This window comes from Python bivittatus, unplaced genomic scaffold (assembly GCF_059951505.1).
Source record: "Python bivittatus isolate LINGU-HERP-01145 unplaced genomic scaffold, Pbiv_v1 ctg000190_np1212, whole genome shotgun sequence".
NCBI lineage: Eukaryota > Metazoa > Chordata > Lepidosauria > Squamata > Pythonidae > Python > Python bivittatus.
Genome location: NW_028277042.1, coordinates 2,576,088 through 2,600,579, shown reverse-complemented (window position 1 = coordinate 2,600,579; position 24,492 = coordinate 2,576,088). Strand labels below are relative to the sequence as shown.

Genomic DNA, 24,492 nt, shown 5'->3' with positions numbered 1-24,492 from the left:
TAAAGCAAGCTGAGCCCTAGGTACTTTTTTATGTTGTCCCAAACGTATCAGAGCAGAAACTGCAAAGGAATCTGTCTGTATTACCAAATTTGTCAGCTGTGTTCCTTGTGTCCCACCACGCAGCAACCTTAGCAATAAATAATCCACATACCTTTCCCTCAAAATAGAACACATCTGAGTCAGTGGCTTACTTGCAGATGAAAGAAGGATGAATCTGTAGAAATCTATTTTTTAATTTAAAAATAGCCATATACAAATTTTTTTTAAAAAACTATTATTTTACAAAATTCACTTACAAATTAGTAGCACATTTAACTGTACACATCAAACTCAACATGGTCAGCAGTGCTGTCCAAGAGAAACATTAAAGAACATCCTGAGATTTGAGTGGTAGTATCCAAAATGGTTTTGCAAGGCTATTTGAACTTCACTTCTGAGAAGCTGAAGCAACAATGATCAGTTGTGTTTCACTGTTAATTGTAACCACTGCACAATGGTTAGTCCAACCATAATCCCAGGATGTTTGCTAATGCAGATTTATGTTCTCCTAGATTAACCCTCCCACACTTGGGCACCTTAATTCTCAACGAGAGCCATGACGGCTGGGGAATTCTGTGTATCCGGAAGGTGCCTTGGTTGGGAGAGTCTGTCTTAAACTTTCGAACTGGATGGAGACCTTCTTTCTACCCACCATTTGTGGAAAAGCACTTCCACGCACGCATGGTGTGGGAGAACAACAGATTCTCCCGCTCTTTGCTATGACCTCATGGACCCACTGAAAATCTGTTCTGAAGGTTCTCCCCACTTTGAGAAGCTCTGAAGAACTACGGGGAACATTAGTTAATGGAAAGCCCACCACCCTTCCATGAGCAAAAGCAATTATTTTGGATCCAAACAATGCTTTTGCTGCATGTGGACAGGGCTCTTCAGGTTGTCCATGGAGAAATAACTTCTTTCAGATTTAACCAAGGCAATGCCTGATTTGCACCATGAGATCCAGTAAGGCTTTCCTAAACCACCCCTACCCTCTGTTTGTAAAGGAGGTGGGGAGATTAAGAAGTCAACCTTCTTCAAGCGTCCTGCTTTTATCTGCTTGGATCGGACACTCAGCATAGCCCAGCCAACTTTGAAAGGGCTTTCAAGGAGAGACTTCATATCTGAAAACACAGCTACGCTTCCAATGCCCATTCTCAAAGGTTGGCAAAGAGTCATCCTTCAGAGAAGAGGGCACATTCACAAGCATTAAGGAGGATTTTTGTTCACCTTCTTCAGCAGAGAGCTGGCAATGGCCAAAGCACCACCTTGCACGAATCTCACAAAGTTGTCCCCAGCCAATGGCCCAATAGCATAGAGTCCCTTCTCATGAACTGACTCATAAGTGAAGGGATCAACGTCTATGGGGTTCCTCTTCGAACTGACTGGCTGCTCGCAATCTATGGCCAAGTCCATCCCATTGTTGGGTAAGTAGGAGAGGTTGGGATTGGAGCCAATGAGAACAAAAGCCATGGAAATTCTGTGTATTTTCTGATGGCCGCTCTTATCAGAAAAGATGCACTTCCTGTCCTCCAAAAAGCAGACTACATGGTGCTCAGGAAGGCTGACATAATGTTCATATGGTCCTGGGTAAGGGTTGGCCTGCTCCCTCATCATCTGGTGAACTTTGTGGTACTCGGGGTACATTGTTTTGGGAAGCTGATTGAAGATGAGGGCTGGGTCATTTACTCGCCTGCGAAAAGCATGGATCACAGGAATGTTACAATGGTGTGCAAAGAGGATTGCATCTGCTGCTGTTAACCCAGCTCCTACGATCAAAATTGGGTCAGACATGATGCCAATTTCCTTGTTCTTTACAGCCTCCTCAAGAGCTGACAGAGTATGATGGATGAAAGGGAGATGCTCCCCTTTGATCCCAAGATGGGTTGGGCTATCATATGTCCCAGTGGCCAAGACCACATTTTCTGCATAAACTGAAAAGGGATGAGTGCCACTGATATTGGTGACAAATCCATCAACCTGGAAGAGACTGTCCCTGCTGTCTTGAGATTTCTGGGATAAATCCCACACAGAACTGCTGTCCTTGGAATCCTGACCACCACAGCCATCTTCTGAATCCAAGCTCAGTCTCTTCACAGATGTTACCAGAGTTCCACATACAAAATTCTTCTTGAGCCCTTTCTTGGCCACGTAATATTGATAGTATTGAACTATGTCACCAGCAGTTGCCCTATTGTTTCTGAAGCCTCTGTAAAACAAAAAATTTATCAGAACAAATTAATAATCAATGGAGACTACTCCTCTGGCAACTGATTTCATAATCATGATCAAAATCTAGTGTTTTGAGCTCAACTTGAAAACAGTTTCTTAATGGATACAAATAAATTGGACTGTTTTCATAAAACAATAAGAGGACATTTCCATATTAGAATCTCAGACACAATCAAATCCACTTGTATTAGAAATATGGGTAGCTTCTGGGATGCTCATAAGCAGAACATTGGGGACATTGTAATGGTATGTGGGAAAGACCTTGGGAGACAGGGCGAAGAGATGCTGCCTAGGGACGGTCAGATAAGAGAGGGAATAGCCTGCAGCTGCATAATGAGTGGAGAAAGATGCTCAAAAGGGACCTTCCCTAGTTTCTAGGGCTGTAAAGGAGATCATGGAAGATTTGTCCCTTCAGATTTGCAAGATTCTGTTAATGTAGCTTTACAATAAAGTAGAATTAGCTTAATTGGTCGTGTTTCCTGTCTGGTCTACCTGATAAGGCTGACATCAACCTTGCAAAGTAGTATACTTTGGCCTAAAGGTAACATGTGAATCACTTGGAAAACTCCATCCATATTTCAACCCTCATCCATTTGGGACTGTTAGAATGTGGACCCTGACAGATATTGACTGATGTACTATGGCCCTAATAAAAAAGGAAAGAAAAAAGAAAGGGTTCCCGTCCTTCTGCAACACTGATTGACCAACGTTTTCAAATTGGTTCAACCTTACTTCATAAGGCTACAGTTAACATTGTCCTTCAGAATTAGTCATTTAGCATGCCATACTCAAGTTCTCACTACGCTGTTCTGCTTTTAAGATTGTCACATTGCTTTAAACTTTTGGGAAACCCTAGTTGTATTAGTACCTTCCTCTTGTGTATGAGGATAATATGGTGTGGTTAGCTAAAGACCAGCTCTAAGTTTGCTGCTTATATGATAACCCTTGGAAAAAGGAAAATAAATTCCAATATAGTGCATACTATGAAATAACAGCTATCAAGTCTAGGCTGCAGATCTCCACACAACAACTAGATGGCAACAATGAGCTACGGTTTCTTGTATTTCTTTGCTGACATCTAGTGGCCATCTGGATTTCTGCAATTAGATCTAGTAGTGCTAGTTATATCCCATCCTTCACAGCTCTTTAACCAGCTTTGCTGGACTTCGTAGCTGTCAAAAATGTGGGAAATGACACACAGTATTTAAAATGCTCCAATTCATAGGGGGAAAAAAAATCTCTCGTTTCAGGTTTCTAAAATCATGTTCAAGGTTACAGTAATTCCTTGGACATTTTCATTTTTGTGTTCAAGCTTTTATGCTTGCTCGTTCAATCTCTGCCTGCAATTTCAAAGCGAAGTGGAATATCCCATTACAGTATGTTGAATCTGCTTTATCCAGAGGACTTGGGGCAGGTTCCGAAGAAAACAGGATGCTAGCCTTCCCAACCAAATTGTCCTAATGCTTTAAGACTCCAGTTCCCAGAATCCTTAGGAGGAAACTTTTAGGAATGGCAACTCCAGTGCATTTGCAGGGCATTGGGTTAGGAACCTGTGCAGAACCCAAGATACCTTTTCTGTCCATATCAACTGAACTTCACATGGAACGAAACATCCCAAAGAAGGCAACACTCTATTTGAAAGATCCTGAAATCTTCCTTGGCAAGTCTCCAAGGAAATGATAATGTGACATCCAAAGCTTCTGCATTCCTTCTGGAAGCATGTATGTCTAAGTAAAAAGTGTTCTTTGTTCATGGATTACCAGGAACAGTTGCTTGCCTGAAGTGGAGCATCAGACGGAATACCTCCACCTCTGCCACCTCACCAAGCCTGTGTAGGAGCAGGGTGTCTGAAGCCAACCAAATATTTTGGGGCACCAGTGGCAATAACAAGCAAAAATGCCAAATCCCCCAACTGTACCAGCTACTATCCCTAGAAAAAAAAATCCACTGATAAAGTAACCGTCAGATTTTGGCCCTTTCACAGCACCCCAAGAAAGGCAGCATGAAGCAGCCACCCCAGTCAGTAGACCATCACAATGGGTCAGAAACAGAAGCATTGTAAATGCTTGAGCCTAAAGTTAATCTTGAATTAAAGTTTCTCACAGGGAAGGTATCATACCTTTTTTTCTTACTCAACCAGTCTTTGAACTGAAGATCAGGAAGCCCCATCCAATCTCCTTGGCTCAGGGTGAACATGGATCCCTCAATAGACTAAACAAACAGAAAGAAAGAAAAATAAAGATAGCACATAAACCCAATTCTGGAAATACAACTGGAAGCAGTGAAGGAAGTGACATGGGGAGACTGGGGGAGGAGGGGTGTCCCTCCCACAAAATTAGCTTGAGAGCTAAGATTTGCTCCTCCTCACAGATCTAGCACAGACATCTCTCTAATGCACAATGGAGTTTATTTGGTTTGACCCAGGATGGTGCATATATCCAGCCACTGATGTTTGCAAAACACAGTTTATGGCTTTATACAATGAGAACCCTGGTAATTGTGGCTTTAATCACCATGTTCAGGATTCTATCTGGCCATAAAGTTAAGGATGGGCTGCTTTGGATCAGTTAGAAATTCTTGTTCATTCTTGTTATTCGGGCTGTTTCTGCTAATCTGTGATTTGATTCTAATACTAGTTCTTAAAGTGCTAAATTGTCATATAATTACATCTGTTCCAATTTAATGTCCCTTGCAAGAATAATACTGGATTTTTATTTTTATGTTCTGCTTTTCCCATTTCATTTACAATATAGCCATATTTCTTTTTACAATTATACCCATTTCTGTTTGTGTAAACTTTCAAGTCGTTTAAGCTGATGCATAAACCAAATCTCTATATTACTGGATGTCAGTTTTTTCAGGTTCTTTGGCCATTAGACAGTCAATTTCAATAAATGTAAGACAGAATGTATACAAACCACTCAAGATCAGTGCAGATAAACTGAAATTCAACCATATTTAACAGTTCTTTGATAGAAGTATGTAAAATATTTCAACCACAAAACACTCCATTTCAAGTTTGAAATGATTTATTTAATTGTTTGATTTGGTGGCTCATGATACACCAAGCAAGATAAAAATAAGAAACAACAAAACCACAAAAAACAAACTATATAAGAAGAAAAAAAGAACACGACGACAAGCCAAGTAGATACATAGTCCAAACTAACCATCTCACTAACACCTAACCTCCAGCAGATGTTCCAAACTTACTGGAAGGGTTTTGACACTGTTTCAACCTTTCCAGGAATGCTCTGACTTTGAAATAGCCTCATTATGAGTTCAAAATACTTGTTTCAAACTTGAAATTCAACTGTTTTGAACTTGCAACACTTTGGGGAATGGTTGGAACTAGGTCAGATCTCTTCCAGTAAGATCTGAAGAACCCATTTCAAACTTAACACATTTTGAATTTGAATCTTTTGTACCTATTTATTCTTCAGGGGTGAAACTCATATGGTTCACATTTCATATTCATCCCATACCAACCATTTTAGGGTTTGGCACGGACTAGTTCTATAAACTTGGGTTATGCTTTAACTCGATTTACACCAGCATGGTGCAGAAAAATTCTCCATTTTTTCCCACCAGTTCTCCTTCAATCTGCTAAAAGGGAAATTGTTCTTGACTATCTCAGAAAGAAGAAGAGGATTCCAGAGAATTTCTCATGGGCAGACCACAGTGCTCTTGCATTATCTGGATAGAAAGGGTCCAAGGGGTGAATGTCACCTTCCTTGCCTTCCACATTTCCATTCAATTCGTAAGAAAGTCATCAAGGGGATCTTCCCCCACTGTTTTGTTTTGGATTTTTTCATATCAGGAAATGTGGACTGCCCGGAAGGCTTTGGAGTGATGGAAAGACAAGGAACAGAACACCATTAACACCAGCCCTAGCATCTTCCACCACTTCCCACAAGGAAGGAAACTCAGAATACCAGCAAGAGAAACATGGATGAAATTTTCAAGAAAATTTCATGAAAACTCTTGAGCAAATGCAGGCAGAGTTCAACACAACCTTCATTTATAAATGCTAATGTCTTTGAGCTGCACTTACATGCCAGGCTCCTCCAGGGAGGGTTTTGCCAAGAACCAGATGAGGGATAGCTCGGTCAGATTCATGCCACCAAGTGAGTACAGAATCAGCTGTCCCACCAAAGTCTGTATCTGGACGCAACAGAGCATCAAAAAGGAGAGCCACTGAGCTGGAAGATCGGCCTTCTAAGCCTTCAGATAAGTATTCTATATCCTGTGGGGAAAATAAGATGTCTTGATGGGTGCTTCCTACTGCAACTACAGAAAACTTTAGTTTCGGGCACTGCTGTAATCCAGACAGATCAAAAGGTGATGACCTTCCCTTCCTGTTCCAGGTTGTATTGAGTGGCAGACTCTAAGACTCCTTGTACATTTTGTACCCTCAAAGCGGTATACCCATTGCACAGGCTTTGGCACATCCAAAAGTCTTTCATTCATGGTGTACCCTCAAACTGCATCCCGTGGATTGCCAGATCAAATGCCCTCCATCTAGAGAGCCAATTTGGTGTAGTGGTTAAGGTGCTGACCAGAAACTAGGAGACTGTGAGTTCTAGGCCTCCTTTAAGGCATGAAAACCAGCTGGATGACTTTGGGCCAGTCACTCTCTCTCAGTCCAACCCATCTCACAGGGTTGTTGTTGTGGGTAAAATAGGAGGCAGGAGTATTAGGTATGTTCACCACCTTGAGTTGACCAAATACTAAAAAAAAGTGAGATAAAAATATCATCATCATCATCCAAGATACACTGACCACCTGTGATGGAATGGAATTATGAAGGCCAGGCTCAGGGAGATAAGCATTTTCTTAGCTCGCCGATGGAGCGTGGGAACTACAAGAGGATGAGACTGGCACCTCCCTGAGGAATTCACACTGTTGTGGCTGGAGGACTTGGGAGCTGGGGTTTCAGTCTGGGAAGATTCTTGCTAGAGATTGTAGCTAATAAACATAGCTGAACTGATTTTGCATTGTCTCTTGGAGTTCCTTGGGCTAGGCCTGACACCACCAGGAGGCATCATGAAAGTGTTCTTGTCCTACTGGAACTCATCAGACATGGGTGGTCAGATGTTATTCTTTGAGGATGAAACCATCTCCTGGGAACCAAACTCACAGACTTTTTGTTAGCCCTGTGAGGCAGTCCAGACAAGAAGCACATCCAGGAGTACCAGCATTGTCTTTATTGTAAGGTTATATTAACAGAATCTTGCAAGACTGAAAGTATTTCTCCCTCCTCTCCTCCTATCTCCAGAAAACTAGGGAGGGTCCCATCTGAAATGTAATCCTATACCCTCCCTCCTGTGGGCTGAGATATCTTTTACATGGTGGTTGTCCAGTCTACGGCTCTCTCTTCTGTCTCCCAAAGCCATTTCCACATACTATTACACTTTTGCACAGACCTTACATAACTATATGTAGTGCCCAAGCTTTAATTGCTATCCGAGTCCTGCAGGAAGGGATAAATAGAATCTATCAGAATGGTATATATAGTCTGTATCTTTCTACTCTGAATGCTTAACAGAAGATGGACTGTATGTAACATTCTGATAGATCCTCCATCTAAGAAACCTTGTCCAGCTACATGACCGAGGACCAGCCAGAGGACTGTACTCACCGTTTTCACTGGAGATATGGATCCAGAGACACAGCTGCATTCATGAGCTACTTATAGGAGTTTCCCACCCAACCAACCCTGTGACTAAAGGATACCTCCTGCTTTTGCCAAAGTGAAGAGTCTCTATATAGAGCCAAATCACTTGATTAGAAGACCACCCAACAGAAGTTGTGTTATACCAACCTGATCTACAATGGAAACCTCTGGTGTCTCTTCTAACTTCCTTTGCAAGATGGGATTAGGATGAGCGGAGTTCCTTCTGACATAGGGAATGTTGCCAGACAACAGATACGATAAGCAGATCCCTGAGGGGCCATTTCCTGAAAGACAGAAATCAAATGGGTCCGTGTAAGGCAGTGTTGTCCAAACTTGGCCACTTTAAGATGAGTGGACTTCAACTCCCAGAATTCCCCAGCCAGCCATGCTGGCTGGGGAATTCTGGGAGTTGAAGTCCACTCATCTTAAAGCCCACTCATCTTAAAGTGGCCAAGTTTGGACAACACTGGTGTAAGGTTAGAAGCTCTAGGTGCATTACAGCATTTTCTCTGGAAATTGTGACTCGGTGGCAGCTGGGAATGCAAAGCAGGGTGCAACTGTGAATTTGCATTGTTTGGGGAAAGCAGGTGCCTGTTTAATGTTTAGATTGATTTATCATTTCCTTCTAGTCCTTTTGTACATCCATGAAAAAGCCAGATTGGCTTGTTTTGAAGTTCTTGGTCAAGTGCCACCAAATTAAAATTCAGTTGTTGGCTTAATCAAAGTGCTCAGTAACAGTTTGGCTTGCTACAAAGCCATAGGGGCATAATTCACCCCTAGAAACCATGCGCCACAATGGCTGGGTTCATAGAGCGCTCTGAGCCAGAAACATAGGATTGTAGGTGTGAACTCAGCCAAGGGGACTTTTGTATGGAAAGTCCTGGCAAATTAAAGTTGCAACCCTAGCCTACTTGAAAGTATTCCAACTGAACAGAATAGGATTTCTTTCTGAGTCAGTTGTATGTACTGCGCTTGTCTGGTGTGCCTCCTATGGCTTAATGAAAAGTTGAATCACTTTTGGATTTTCTGCTCCCAACGCAAATGTCCCAGAAAATATGTAAATCTAATTATTTCAGATGAGATAACTGAGAAGTTCACTTGCTATAGCTTCCTTCTCACCAGATTAATATTTTACCGGGCCTCTACAGAACCATCTGTCACTTTTCGCAACCAGCGCCTCATGGCTTAAAAGGAAGTGCCAAAACCAACAGCTATGTAATGCAGAGAAGCCGGTCAGCATGACACAGCAATAGAGCAAGGAATACTGCTCTATTTGGCACAGGCCCCAGGTTGTAAAAACAGCTGGAAGCAGCATTTCTCCCCACCCTTCTCGGCTATATTTCAGGCACACTCATTTTCGTCTTAAGCACTGATCTCCAGAGGCTCTAACAAGAGCATTCTGTACCTCCCATTCCACTCTATCAGAAATCTTTGATGCTCAAATTATAGGGAGTGGGACTCCATTGACACTTATGGGGATATAGATATAGAGTGCCTTCGAATCTTGGCAACATTTTTAGAAGCTGTTTGCCAATGCCCTCTTCCTAGGGCTGCAAGAAAGTGACAGGCTCAAAAAACCAATCTCCTGGTTCTTAGCCTAGTGCCTTTAACCACTACACCAAACTGCCTCTCACTTACATGCATCAAAAAAAGACATTTTCCCCAAATAAGCAAGCAAAGGACTTTATGTAGATGGAACAGAGCTTCTGTAGTACAGCTATCCCATAGCAACATTTCCTCCTTCTGACCCCACAAAAGACTCACAACCATATCTACAAATCTGCAGTTGTCTGGTGTGCAACAGGAGAGAGACCTCCCCAGCCAAGCTGAAAACAGACAACCCCATTACGGCTTTGTGTTCTGTGTAAACTCGGGCAAGGACTGCTGCTAGCAATACAATCATTTAAAAAAATAAAATATAATGCTACCCCAGTATGGTTGAGTGTGTTGTGTGAATGGCGTATTCAGCAAACCATGGTTTAGAAATATTCTGGCCTAACATTATATGGGGGAACTAGCAAATGAGGAAGTCATTGGCAGAACTCAGATTCATGTAATGCACGATGACAGCAGTGGTAATGAAAAACATAGTTTCCCATGAAAAGATCATAGAAAAGTTAGAATTGTCCCTGCTATATTGGGAAGGTTGGAAAATATGCTAACATGACCATAAAATGTCATCTGTTGTCCTCCACCAGATAACATAGTGACTCCTCATATTACAAACATACACACCTTCCCCAGCTGCATCTGACAGAGAAGGGGAAATTTCTCTTTGAGTAGAAGCCTGTCATCAAAGTGGTGACAAATTGGCCATTTTAATGCCAAGTAATCGTCCTTTACCCAGCTAGACTTGGGGCAAGGATGAGGCCAAAGCAAAAACGAAATAGCATTGAAACGATTAAGCCAGCAGCATCACCTCTTTCCTATATAGAAGTCTAGTAGCTCAAGCGAAAAGCAAACTTCCTGCTATTTTCAAGATCTTTAATCCCATTTGTTTTCAATAAACATTTTTTTTTAAATGCTGCTTTTGCATGAAAAAGACACAGAAAGGAAGCAGGAGATCCCTAGATGTTTCTTTTACCGATTGATTTTTTTTTTCATTATTCAGAAAGTAAATACAAATAGTCACAAAGAAAAACAAAGGAAAAAGTGCATTGATATAGATGTTCCTTTTTAAATTGTAATTCTTGGAACTACAGCAGTTTGGGGCTGCTATAACAGGCTGGCTTGGGAAGATAACTGCGCTGGTATCTGTTGATTACTCCCCAGAGGTATTTACCTATAATCACCACGGGAAGAGGTTTGGCGCTGCTCCGTTCCAGATGTGTATGAAACATGGCTTATTCGTTTGCTCTGCCAGCAGAGTTCAAGGACCTCCAAGTCTGCCTGTAATGATAAGGCCACACAAATATGCGTTATCACCAAAGCATGGATTATTGTTTCTCTGACCCACCCCAAGCAGATGACACAGAAATAAAGGCTCAAAAACTGGACAATTCAGCAAGAAAGTGGAGAACATTAGCAAAATTTCCAGTCCAACCCCAAGTCTGTCTTCAGGGTGCAGACATTTTGCCCAATCCCAGAATGGAAGTGTTTTGTTTCATTACCCAGTGCAATGATGGCCGCCAAGTTGGGATTGACAGCAATCCCAACTTGGCGGCCATCATTGCACTGGGTAATGATTCCCACCATCCCCAGATGGCAAGGTTGTTTGGAGTGCATCAACTGAAGAAAAGCGCTAAACAGCACCACCGATATTGTCAAATTGTGTATCAATGATTAACTACTGAATTAGAATGCAGCTTATCAAATACAAGAGCTTAGCAAATATTCAACAACTGCAGAATTTACAGGGATCAGGTTTCCTTAGGTTTTCCCTATCTTTATTTCTATTATTTATTTTAGCTAAAATATTTATACTTGATGTTTCCCACACCGCAATTGCAGGTGATGATGTTCTCCATAAAAACAGATACAAGTACTATCTATCTGTATTGTAGATAATACACCCCACAATGCAACATAAGAGATTGTCTACAAAAACAAGAACAATTCTCTTACAGAAACCTCAGAAGAAATTACTGGAAACATCTCAATTACATGACTGTAACGTAGTCTAAAAAAAATAGGAACTGCTTTCGGACATCTAAATGAACCACACAGAAGAAAAACCGGTCTTCTTCCTCAAATTCTGGGTATTGCACTTGTTCTCACATCCATAACTGGTCAACTGCTATCCTCCATCTGGTATTGTCCAGGTATGTTGAATTATATCTCCAGCCAGCATGACCACGCCAACTGGGAATTATGGAACTGTGATCTGACATATCCAGAGAGAACCAAACTAGATACAGGTATGCTAAGTAGGAATATTATTGTTAGAAATGCATTCAAGGCTAGAGTTCAGTTGCTACTCAAAGGAGGTGGAGGATACACTTCTGCTGGAAGATGACTTTGCATATTCTTCACACATGTTGCAAAATAAGGTCTGCTTAGACACAGAGGTTTCCTCAGACTCAGGAGCCACCTCGTGTACGAAATCATTGCCTCTTTAAAAAAGGGTGGCAATTTCACTCAGTTCCTTTCTTTAAATAAGAACTTCCCCAAACTGACATATGTCTGAGTCAGGAAGAACTTGAGAGTTAACCAACAAACACAAAAGTGGGAAAAAACAGAACTGACAGATTTATCCAACAGATTGGTAAGTGGTTAGCGCTTGAAAGTCTGTGTTTGGACTCTCCAGATGTTCACCCCTGATTATGGTGATGGAGAAGGTGGTCATGTTTTCCCCCCTAATGGCTCCTCTTTTGACATGATCAAAGGACTCAACATTGTCCTTCCTAGACTGGGAATAATTGTAGCAGGTGACTATATCCAGGGCAGATGGGCGAGAATTTCACTAGTAAGAATACAACAAAACTCACAAATGTGAAAAGAATGGAACAAACTGAAGATTTTACAACTGAAAAGAGATCGGAAAGAAGCAGAGTCTTTGACTGAGAGCCCCAGCGAGCTATGCTACCTGCAGTGGCCAACATCAGGTATAGTCATTTAGACCAGCATTAAGTAAGGATAACTATACTCCTATAGTTATGAGGTTCTAAATGAGGTTCAATCCAACCAATTCACACTACTCCTAAAAAACAAGCCAGGGAAATCCTGCAGAGTATGGTTTCCGGAATTCCTTCCAAGCCCTTAAGAGTCCTGGGTCATGTGACCAGTAAGGAAGAGGGGGCTTAGTATGGAGCAGTCAGCAACATCTGTAGCCACTGTCCAATAGCCTCTTCCATAGGTTCTCCTGGGAGAATTTGTTCTCTCTCTCTGCTGCCCCTAGCCAGATCTGAACCATTTTTTACATCTGTATGATGTCTTTTGTCAGTTTCTCCTGCCATACCAAATTTGGTCCTGATCTGTTCTGGTTTTGAAGAGTTACACTGCTGACGTACAGAAGACAGAGTATGAAGCTCCTCTTCCTAATTGATTTCCAACACTTCTTTGGCCTGGAAGGAGTAAAACGCTCCCACAGTGTATTATCAGTGGGCCTGTCAAGGCTGTTGGTGTCACAGCAGTTGACAAGAAAACTAGCTTTTGGTGCTGACTTTCCAGAACTGATGGGGTAGAGTAAGAGACACTGAAACAAAGAAGAAAAACCTGCTATCAGTCTGTAGAAAGCGGATTATTCTTTCGGAGTAAAGGAGGTGGCATGAAAAAGATCTTATTAGTCATTAAGTACCAAACTATGTTTGATGTTTCCTTTCTGGTATTAAAGTTTGCAGTACATTAGTACCCACAAAGTCTCTCTGAACCAAACCGAAGCAAAACATTAAATATCAAATGTACATCATGGCCTTTGCTGTACAGGTTTTAAATTTTAAGAAGACTGTAGGAATCGTGTTTAAAGCTACCTTGCTGTCAACCTGGCCTCTACAAGCCTGGGTCAGCTGCCGGTTGGGTTCAGAAACCTGGCTGGTTCTGGAGGATGGCCAATGCAGGCTTACGGATGGAAACACTCAACTGCCAAGCAAGAGGCCTCAGATCCTCCAAAAGGCAGTGAAGCAGAATCAACCCTAATCCGAACCCTATTTATCGATCAGCCCTAATATAAGGCATTACAAATTATTTTAATACCCCCCGGCGCTGGTATGAATTGACGGCCCCCCTGCAAAATGCATTTGAGTCTTTCTTCCTATGCTTGGCCCGTGCAATTCGCAGTTGTGACCGCAAAGAAAAGCTTGCTATAAGCTGGCATTCATTATTCAGAAACAGTCCAGGATAAACATAGCTCTGGACAAACCTTTCCAAGTTTTTTTTTTTTTTACTGAAAAGCTGTCCTTCGACCCCTCGGCTGGCTCCGTTGCTCAGTATCTTTCCACTCCTTTTTCTTTCTTTCTTTTTTTTCTTTTTTACTGATCCGCCGGTTCCATATTAGCACTCCCTCTCCTGCCGCAGGAGCAACATTACATAACATTCTTGGCCGGGAGATCTGACTTGGCCGGCTCAAAGATCCCACACACTCAATTCGCTGGAACTGCTTCAAAGCCTGGGCAAGTCACCAAGTTTATACTAGGGACCGGCAACTCGTGCCTTCTAGAACTACAACATCCACAATCCACTGAGCGCACAGCCTGGGCTACGGAAAGGCGAACCCATTCAAACTGCACCAAGTGACTTACTGTAATGCAGTGTTTCTCAACCTTGGCAACTTTAAGATGTGTGGACTTCAACTCCCAGAATTCTCCAGCCAGCAAGCTGGCTGGGGAATTCTGGGAGCTGAAGTCCACACATCTTAAAGTTGCCAAGGTTGAGAAACGCTCCTGTAATGGGGAGTATTTCCACCGGCAGGTGCACAAGCAAGTTTACAAGCATTCACCAACGTGTGTAACACTTTTGCCCAAGCTGGAAGAGAAGCTATTATTCCTACAGAGCTTGCCCCTTCCAAACCAGCTTTTGCCTCCTAAAATACTCGTTTTCCATTCTGTGCCTTGAAATGCCTTTCCCAAAGACAGACGCTCCCCAAACCTGCTTTAGCCCAACTTCCAGAATTCCAAGGGAGGGCGCCAGGTTGGGGAAGGGCAGGTTCCAGCCATCCCGGCCAAGCGTTCTCCCGATTCATACAGACGTCGCCAAGTCCACCAGCGCGTCCTCAGCGTGCCCGTTGCGCCGAAGAAGCGCGGTCGGCCCGGGACAGCCTGCTAGCGCTGCCTTACCTGAAGAGGCGGCACGATCCGGGTTTCCAGAAAGCTCCGCGGGTGCTCCTCGAGATAGGACCGAAGCCACCGGCGCTCGCCCTCCAGACGCAACGCGGTTTCGCGCCGCCGCCGCCGCCGCCGCTTAAATATATTTAGAGGCGGGCAATCCGCGGAGCAAAAGGGGCGGGGCTCGGCGGCTGTCCCAGATGCGTGAGTCAGCAGTTTCCCCGCCGGCTCGCTGGCCCGTTTTATGAATGGAGGGGGAGCCGCGCCGGCCGCCGGCTGGCCGCGGAGCGAGCGCGGTGGCTGGCGGGCAGCGCTCGGGCAGGGAGCCGCTCGGGGATGCGGGCGCCGCGCTCCGGGCGGGGAAAGGAGCCCGCTGGGCTTTCGCGCCTGGGGCGGGGGTCCGCTGCCGCGTTATTTCCCGCCCCGGGGTGCGGGGGGCAGCCTGAGAGCGACGCGCCTGGCCGGAAGAGTGGCTTCGGTCTGGGGTCGCGGGCGGCAGGCTGGCGGTCCGGAGGGGCTCGCGGCGGGGGGGATGAGCGGGGGGGGAGGTATCCGATCGCTCCATTTCTGGAAACTCCAAGGTCACGATCGGGCCACGCGGAAGGGATTGGCCATTGTCCCCTCTCTTCCTCCCCTTCCCCTCCTTTTCCCCTTCCCCTCCTCCTGCTCTTCTCCTTCCCCTCTTCTTCCCATTCTTCTTCTTCTTCCCATTCCCCTTCCCTTCCCTTCCTCTTCTGCGTCTCCTTCCCCTCCTTTTCCCCTCGCCCTCCTGCTCTTCACCTTCCCCTCTTCTTCACCTTCCCCTCTCCTCCTCTTCCCCTTCATCTCCTTCCCCTCCTCTTCCCCTTCCCCTCCTCCTGCTCTTCTCCTTCCCCTCTTCTTCCCATTCTTCTTCCCCTTCCCCTCTCCTCCTCTTCCCCTTCATCTCCTTCCCCACCTTTTCCCCTTGCCCACCACCTGCTCTTCTCCTTCCCCTCCTTCCCATTCTTCTTCGTCTTCCCCTTCCCCTCTCCTCCTCTTCCCCTTCATCTCCTTTCCCTCCTTTTCCCCTTCCCCTCCTCCTCCTCTCCTTCCCCTCTCCTTCCCATTCTTCTTCTTCCCTTTCCCCTCTCCTCCTCTTCCCCTTCCCCTCCTCCTCTTCTCCTTCCCCTCTTCTTCCCTTTCTTCTTCTCCTTCTCCTTCTCCTTCCCTATCTCTCCCCCTTCCTCTTTCTCCTCCTCTTCCCCATCCCCTACAGCCCTAGCACTTTTTGGGGGGTCTCCCAGCCACATACTTCGCAGGCCCAACCCTACTGAGCAGTTCAGAGATCTGCCCAGTGCCGCCAGCAGGCTGTGCCTAAGAAAAGTTCTCGATTGTACCTTTGAGTGACTGCATGGAGGATTCTGTACCATTTTGGTAACCATGCCATTTTTATTTAACACCGCTGTTATGCTACCCTCTCACAACACTTAATGGGGGGGGCACAACTTTTTCATGGCAACCAGGGGTATCTTTGCAGGGGGGGGTCAAAAGAGTGAGGAAGGTTGCCACAACCACGCAATCAAAGCCTTGTCCCCTTTTCACCTGTGTAAAAATCATTGAGGTTGTGGCCTCCATCTTGACTTTTTTTGACCTCCCCATGGATACCCCTGTTGGCCACAGCAGAGAAGTGGTCTGCCGTTGCCTTCTCCTGGAATACATGGATCCAGCTCGACTGAAGGATGTCTTTACCTTTTCCATCCCCCCTCATTTCTGAATAAATGGGCTCTCGAATTCGGCAGCAACGGAGAGAAAAACTGTGGGGTGTCTCCTTGGTGGAAATGCCAGGAAAATGCATAACTGAGCCAGGGAGTAAAACTTTAAGATCATCTACCTGAGGCTCTAAGCCAGTGTCTGACAGAGCTCTAAGCATGCAATCGTAATCCTGTCTGTCCATGAGTTTCCTGAAGTGATGTTAAAAACATCTGTAAAGTTGTCTTTGGTTGCACTTCCATGGACATGTCATAATCAGGAGAAGTCAACAAAGACCCCGTTCTTTCTGGTGGTGTGGCTGAGGCAAGGGAACAATGACGATTCCATCATCTCTGCTGGTTTTGGCTTCCCTTAATTGTCACCTTTAACCATGACTGTATTTGAGCCTGGACTTGCTTTCTTCCTCCTCCTTCCACAGGCACTCTCTTCTGCTGTGTCTTATCTGTTTATAAGGCTGAGAGTGAGGATGGATATGTTACTGGCTTTTGCAAGCTAAGTCTGGGATTCTCTTGGGGAGAATGAAAAAAGAAAAACAGCAAAACAGCAAGCTTTAAATAAATAGTAATGTACTGAGATACTTTGGCAAGTTAATGTTAAAGTATACTCTACTAGGAACAGAGATTCCAGGAGATCATTTGAGTTCTGAGTTAAGGAGAGTTTGAAAAGTTATACAACAACACTTTGAAGTGGGCCTCAGAAGCAAATAACAGCTGTTGCAGATTATTGTTATGTTATGGTTATATAGTTTTGAAAATCACAGCAGCAAATAAATGGGGAGACTTGGGGGGGGGTCAGTTGGAGACAGTCTCCCCAGTGCAAGCAAATGGAAGAAGTACAGTTCTTTGTCTTCCTTTCCACATCTCCGTCTTCCTTTCCACACCTCGGTCTTCTCTCTCCATCTATCTGTCTTCCATACCCCCCCCCCCAATTTCTCTTTATAAAATAAAGTGTACACAGGTAGTCCCCAGTTTAAGAACAAGTTCCATTCCCAAGGTCTTTCCTTAAGTCGAATTTGTAGGTAATCCAGAACAGAATTGTTGTATAATACTATATAACGAGTATGGTGTAATGAACTTGAACCATTGTGTATTTAACTTGAATCATTGTATATTTAACTTGAACTTTGCTACAGTAGGCTCCATTCTTAACAATGGGTCCTCCTTAAACCGGGCGTTCTTAACCCAGGGGCTCCCTGTACAGAGTGGATCACTCTTAATATTTTGTCTAGTGCCTACCTGTCATTGATAGTGCCTACAGCCTTCCTGCGTTGATTTCATGGACGTGCCAGTTTTTTTTTTTTTTTTTGTCTGCGCTCAGTCATGGCTGACCCTGCAGTGACTGCTTTTGGACAAGTCCTTTGCAGTTTTCAAGGCAACTGTTTTCGGAAGTGGTTTGCCAGAGCCTCCTTCCTAGGGCAGAGCCCAGCTGGCGAGCGCAGGAGGCGGGGTTTCCGTTGCTTAGCGCCCTTTTCGGGCGCACGCGGTTTTTCGCGCTTACCGGCAACTACTCCCCACTCCTTTTTTTGCAAGGCACCGCGCCAGCATTTTTCCTCCCACCGGAGTGAGAGTCCCCATTTATCTACTCACGTAAGTTTTCGAACTGTTGGGTTGACAGGAACTGGGGGGAGGAAACAGGAGCTCACCCTGTTTAACGCGAAGGCTGGACGTGCCAGTGGATGTCTTTTATTCAAAAGCAGGATGGCCCCAAGATGAGATGCAGTAAAATGACTGGTTGAAATTCCCATTAGTTTTAGCCCCTTTTATATAGCATCGTTGGAGGGACTCCTCTCCATTCAGGACATTGTGCAAATTCTTTCTGTGGCTTTCCCAGAGAAGTTGAGATGTAAGATCAGAGCTAGCCACTTCACGATTCAGGCCCTTCACCTGTTTCCACACTGTTTGCACAATGCTGGGATTTCAATTGTGCCCCAAGGTGTTTGCAACATACTTCGCGAACAGGAAGTTAGTTCCCCACCCGCCCAGTTCTTAGAAGTATCCGCTGCCCCTACCCTGGAATGGAAAGATGCATTTCCAGTGTTAAAATAAAAATATCCTTGACATCTGTGATTTAATGAAAGGGAAATGAATTTCTGAGATTTGTTTTCTTCAGGCTAGGAGTGTGGATATCGTCTGCCAGAATGCCAACGGCTTCTCTGTTTCTCCAGACAAATTCAGGGATAACAAGGCTTTCACGTTTTACTATTATGGATGAGGGATGATCATAAAAGAAGTCAAGGAATGAGGAAAATGATATCTTCTCTCAGTAATATTATCTTATGAATATCTTACTAGATATTGCTATCTAATGCTAGGATTTAAACAGTGACATTTATTTACAACCTGGATCTGAATTGCTAACACCCACACTGGATGGCTAAAATTCTTCAAAAATCTTTTTATAGATCTTTAATTTTTACTTTTCCAAAAAATTTATACATGCACAATTAACAAAACAATCTTTAAACTTTTTTTAAAAAATTTAAAAAATAGAAAGGAGACAACCCCAAACAAACTAAAAATCCAAACTAAGAAAGAAAAGAAAAGGATCTTCAAATTGTGCTTATTAAAAGGTGGACGATGCAGCTCGAAGTACATGCTGCTTCCTTCCAGCAGCAGCTGTTGCTGTGCCCCATGGGCCTGTCTGTCAGCTGTTATTAAAGCTGTATCAGTTTAGCATCCCTGTGGTTTTAAACTAAAGTTTTAAATTCTTGGAGTATTGATTTGGGTAGGGGTCAAATTCCTGCACTTCAGAATTTACCAGTGCTCCATTACTTGCCATAGAACTGTATTTTCTGGCCCTGTTGGTAATGAGTTGCTAACCATTGTGGGTAGGGGTGGAAAGCCTTTTTTTTAAATTCTGGAGAGCTGCTTTCAGGATAATCTATTGAAAGGGGGCTAAAGCACAAAGCCTTTGGAGCTAGGATCGAAAGTAGATGTGGGAAAACTTATTTTCCCATTGATGCCATTTATTTTCCTCCCTCCCTCCCTCTTTCTCACCTTCCTTCCTTCCTTCCTTCCTTCCTTCCTTCCTTCCTTCCTTCCTTCCTTCCTTCCTTCCTTCCTTCCTTCCTCTTTCTCTCTCTCTCTTTCCCTCCCCCTCCCTCCCTCCCTCCCTCCCTCCCACCACAACTGACAAGCGGAAAGCAAACTGTGTTTGAGTTTCACATGGTGTGCAAACCATTCTAGAGAGATGATAGAAATCAGTCTGCCATCACCATTTTGTTGTTGTTGTTAATGCTCATAGTTGACAAGGAAACACTCTTTTCAAAACAAGGCTGATGACACGAGTTTAAATAGGTGATCCTCAACCTTTTAGGGCTGGTGAGCCCATTTGAAATATTGAGAACATACCCAAGGTGCTTTCACAAAACAGATGTCATAGAAGACAGGTAGATTAAACATCTTATGTTTAAGCCATAAATGACCTCTTTGAAAAGCTAAGCTCATAAACAGCAGGCATTCATTCCAGGAATTAAAGCAAAGAGCGATATCAATGTGGTATCTAACAATGCAGAGACAGATGTCTTCAGCTCCTGGCTGGGCAGGAGGGTGGGAACAACAACAGACCTTGGTTTCGGAGCCTGATAAGTATCCAGGCCAAAAAGGAGAAGAACTGCAGCTCCATGACAAGCTATCTTTTGCACTGCAAAGTACCCAGTATAACGGCACTGGTATTTTACTGAATGCAGCTGTTGATTTTTACCAAAAGAACTTGCAGCAACTTCTTTGGTGAGGCCAATAAATGGACTTTGATTGCATATTTGATTATTCCCTTCTACTGCTCAGGATGGAACTCTGATTTATTGATTGCAATGATAGGAGGTCGTCTCCCTACCTTCTATTTATCCTCTCTCCAAAGCTTAACAAATAGAGAGTGAAGGAAAAAGTAATTCCATGCCATTCTGAGTGGGCTGTTCCAGCTGGGATGTGTGGTGGAGTAGCTCCACCACAGGGCTCAGCCCTTTCCCCCAAGGTGTTCAACAACTATGTGAAACCACTGAGGGATGTCATCTGTTGGTTTGGGGTAAGATATCATCAAATATACATCAAATGAATAAACAAACTTGACAATGATACAGAAGTGTATATTGCCACCCCAACCTGGGCCAGGGGTGCTATGGAGGTTTTAAGCCATGAGCTGAGGAACTGGATGGGTTGGAAAAAGCTCAGATTAATTCCCAACAAGACAGTTATATTTTGTAGGTGATCAGTCTGGCTTGATACCAATCTGTAGTTCAGCTCTGGAGAGGTCACACTTCTGCTAAAGGAACAGTTGATAAGTTGAGGATCCTCTTGGTCTTGGGGCTCCTGTTCAAGCTGTAGTGGCAGCTGGGGTCCAGAGGGCCTGCCTGGACTGGGAAAAGCTTACATCTGGACTCACACCATCATCAACTCTCCTACTGGCTGCCACGGTATGCTTTCTGTGGAGCTGCCCTTCAAAAAGAACCTGGAATAGGAATTTGTCCAAAATGCAGTGCCCCAGCTAGCAACAGAGAACAGTAGGTTCAGTAGCACTACACTTGTTCTTCAATCACTGCGTTGGCAACCAGTGGGCTTCCAGGTCCAGTTCAAGGTGCTGGTTACCACCTATAAAGCCCTGCTTCACTTGGCACCCTGCTAACTTGCAGGATCATCTTTCCTGCTTTGGTTTAGCCTGGACTATGTATGGATCCCTAATTTCTAATGATCATATTGTAGCTTACCATGTTGCATGAATCCAGCCTTGATTATCTACAAACTAGGATAGGTGACTTAGCATGTGCATCATTCTAATCAGTTGGGGCTTATTCAACAAAGAGATGATTGACGGATAGTTGAGTATGTGCCATCAACTTGGTGTCAACACTTAGCAACCACATAGATAGATATTCTCCATGACAATCTATCCGTAACCCGGCATTTTGGTGGCACTCACTACCATTGTAACCAGTCCATCCCTCTTGCTGCTGGTCATCTTTTTCCTTCCACTTTTCCCATCATCAGGGCCTTCTCCAGAGAGATGGATCTTGGCTTAATGTATCTAATGTAGGATAATTTCAGCCTGGTCATTTGTACCCCCAGTGAGAACTCTGAGTTGATTTGTTCCATGATCCATTTGTTTGCTTTTTCTATTTGTTTGCTAACCACAAGGAATGTTGTAACATACTTAAATAGGCTTGGGATACTGGAATTAAAAATATACAGTATATATATTGATTGATTGGGATGAATAAAAAATATATATCTTTGGGGTATCGCAGTTTGCCCAAACGGAGCCAATGTAGCACTCAGCTTTTCTAGCCATTCAACACAAAATGCTCCAGAGTAAGGGGGTGCTGTGTCCCTTTGAATTATCTCTTTGAGAAACTCTTGTTTGTTCATTGCATACTATCTAACATGTTCTTGGCACATGAGCTGAGCATGCTCCAGCAAGGTCATCTTTCTAGGACAACTAGTGGAATCTAATGCCTTCCAAATCAGTTGGATTATTGCTTCTGGGATTGTAAGAGTTGTAGTCTAGCCCTTCTGGAGGGCATCAAACTAGGCAAGGCTCTTCTGAGGCAACTGGATTATTATGAACTCCAGGCATCACACTTCAGTCCTACGTCTGTCTTGTTGTGTTCGATAGGGCTTACTCCCAGGTTAGTGTTTGTAATGCATGTGCATTGGACAAGTGCTTTGGACAGTGTTCATATGTCACACTAAACCATGAAATGGTACATGTGAAAGGGACTTAGGTCTCCTTGATCAAACATAAGCCAGCCGAGTGATGCAGTTGCTAAAATGGCAAATGCAATTTTGGGGTGTATTAACAGAAGCATAGAGTTCAGATCTTAGGAAGTCATAGTCCCCCTCTACTCTGCCCTGGTCAGACCCTGTTGGGAGGCCGGTTCTGGACACAGGACATCAAGAAGGACATTGACAACTGGATCAGGTTCAGAGGAGAGCTACCAAAATGGTGAAGAGTTAGAAATCAAGCTCTGCAAGGAACAATTAAAGGATCAGGGAATGTTTAGCCTAGAAAAGATGACAGAGGGGAGATATGACAGCGGCCTACAAATATCTGAAGGGCTGTCATAAAGAATAAGGAGTGGACTTATTCTGTAATGTCACAGAGGTCTGGACTAAAATCAGTGGATTAAAATGACGAAGAAAGCTTAAGCTGGACATCAGGAGGAATTTTCTTACTCTATGAACCATCAGCCAATTGAACAGGCTGCTGCGTGAAGTGGTGACTTCTTCACTTGAGATCTTCAGGCAGAGGCTGGATGGTCATCTGAGAGAGATGCTCTAGTGGATCCTGCAGTGAGCAAGGGTTGGACTTCCAACGCTATGATTCTGTGATTTCTTTGTGTGGTCCTATTGCAAACCTAGTCACTGTGGTTTGTAAATAACGGTTTCTGCCTTAGCATCCTATGTGAAAGGTGGCTATATGCACACATGCTTATAGATGAAGGAAATGATGGGCTAAGAAGAAACTGCAGCCCAATCTTATCCCTTCCTTCAATAACATCTAAATAATTTGAAACTGTTCCTAAATTAGAACAACTCTTCTATCCAACTTTCTTTCCACTATTCTCAGGTGGCAAAATAGAGCTCTCTGGAGAAGACTCTGATGCTGGGAAAGGTGGAAGGGAAGAGAAGGAGAGGATGAAGAGCAGCAAGGTGGATAGATAAAGTTACAGCAGCAATGGGTACACAGTTGGAAGACCTGAAAGGCCAGGTTAGGGATAGATCATCATGGAGAAAATCTATCTATGTGATCGCTAGGAGACAAAAACAACTTGATGGCATATAATCAATAAATCAACCAACCAGTCAAAATCAGATCAGGTTGTTCCGGCAAGTTTCCAAAAGCTAGACTTTCGTTTACTTTCCTTCCCTTCTGGCAGTGGGTAAAGGGTCACCCAGATGCCTGCAGGTCTTCTGCTCAACTTGGCATCCTGTTATTTGTTGATATTTGGACTTTGTTGCTTGTGTAATTTCTGGAAGTCACCCAGGATGGCCTCTCCTATCAGTCTAATCTCCACTACTGTTCTGTCCAAACCTAAGTTTAAACATTGACTTGGGTATATTTACAGATACTGGGGAAAAAAATCATCTAGAATCCCAAGCAAAGCTCAGTCCTTCCAGGTATTTCTGCTGCTCCTGGAGCAACGTGATTTGGACCTGATGATCTGGAAAGCTGCAGGGGCAGCCCCTGTGGTGAGGATAACCTTTCATTTGCTTTGGCGGTGACATTATATGGAGAAAGCAGGCTCAGCCTTTGTTGCACGCTTGAGACTGGCAATATCCAGACTCTCTGTATTCTCAGACAGGGCTGCCTTTAAGGCATTGATTGAACCCTTTATTGACAAGGAAAGCAGAATCAGCCAGCCTTCCATGCTATCAGCTAAGCAGCTTTGGGATGTGCCGTGTCGGACCAACTCCGTACAGAGAGAGGTGGTGATTGCAGGCAGTAGCAGGCATTAGATGAAAACAGTATGCTTGCCTTAGACCCTTTATTGATCTATATTAACTGTACTCATTAAATATGTATCTCACCTTCCTTCCAAAAGCTCAAGTGATCATACAGTGTGTTTCTTCCTCTCATTTTATCCCCACAACCACCACCTTGGGTGGTAGATACAATTGAGAGATAGTGACTGGCCCCGACTGGTGTCCATTTATGGATTATATTACAGGTAGTCCTCGACTTACAACCACAGTTGGGACCAGAACTTCCATTGCTAAGCGGTCGTTAAGTGAGTCAAGCCCGATTTTACGACCTTTTTTTGCTGCAGTTGTCAAGAGAAGAATGCAGTTATTAAGTGAATCTGGCTTCCCCTGTTGACTTTGCTTGTTGGAAGCCCCCTGGGAAGGTTGCAAATGGTGATCACATGACTCCAGGATGCTGCAACCATCATAAATACATGCCAGTTGCGAAGCGCCCGAATTTTGACCACATAACTGTGGGGCAACTGTGACAGTTGTAAGTGTGAGGACTGGTCATAAATCACTTTTTTCAGTGCAGTCGTAACTTTGAATGGTTGTTAAATGAATGGTCATTAATCAAGGACTACCTATATACAAGTAGAGAAAAATAGCTTGATGATAAAGTGTTCTATAGATTAAATAAGAGGAGATACAGAAAATTTAAAAT

At 43.8% G+C, this 24,492-nt stretch overlaps 1 protein-coding gene and 1 long non-coding RNA gene across 7 annotated transcripts in view; one reads left to right on the top strand and one right to left on the bottom strand.

Moving 5' to 3' along the window:
• Positions 1 to 215: 215 nt before the first annotated feature.
• On the bottom strand, positions 216 to 14,776 carry OSGIN1 (oxidative stress induced growth inhibitor 1). The gene is made up of 6 exons (XM_007432243.4): positions 14,653 to 14,776; positions 10,725 to 10,831; positions 8,090 to 8,226; positions 6,320 to 6,511; positions 4,385 to 4,476; positions 216 to 2,242 (listed from the first exon to the last, which is right to left on the bottom strand). The coding sequence occupies exons 2-6, from the start codon at positions 10,780 to 10,782 to the stop codon at positions 1,243 to 1,245; spliced, it is 1,479 nt and encodes a 492-aa protein (XP_007432305.2). The 5' UTR covers positions 10,783 to 10,831; positions 14,653 to 14,776; the 3' UTR covers positions 216 to 1,242.
• The window catches only part of LOC112541124 (uncharacterized), a 26,527-nt gene continuing 16,747 nt past the window's right edge, over positions 14,713 to 24,492 (top strand). For 2 of the 6 annotated variants that reach the window (XR_015795248.1, XR_015795246.1), the window contains exon 1: positions 14,713 to 14,844. This is a non-coding gene — a long non-coding RNA (uncharacterized LOC112541124). Of the gene's footprint in view, positions 14,845 to 23,142; positions 23,556 to 24,492 lie in introns of those variants that run through there. The other 4 variants (XR_015795247.1, XR_003085154.2, XR_003085155.2 and 1 more) reach the window with 3 other exon arrangements.

What these genes read in the sequence shown, in the direction of transcription:
- OSGIN1 (XM_007432243.4), bottom strand. Translation starts at nt 10,782, where the DNA reads ATGTTTCATACACATCTGGAACGGAGCAGCGCCAAACCTCTTCCCGTG. An exon ending in AGGTTTCCATTGTAGATCAG is followed by an intron (nt 6,512 to 8,089) that starts GTTGGTATAACA and finishes TTTTCCCCACAG; the next exon opens with GATATAGAATACTTATCTGA. An exon ending in TGGTTGAGTAAGAAAAAAAG is followed by an intron (nt 2,243 to 4,384) that starts GTATGATACCTT and finishes TTTGTTTTACAG; the next exon opens with AGGCTTCAGAAACAATAGGG.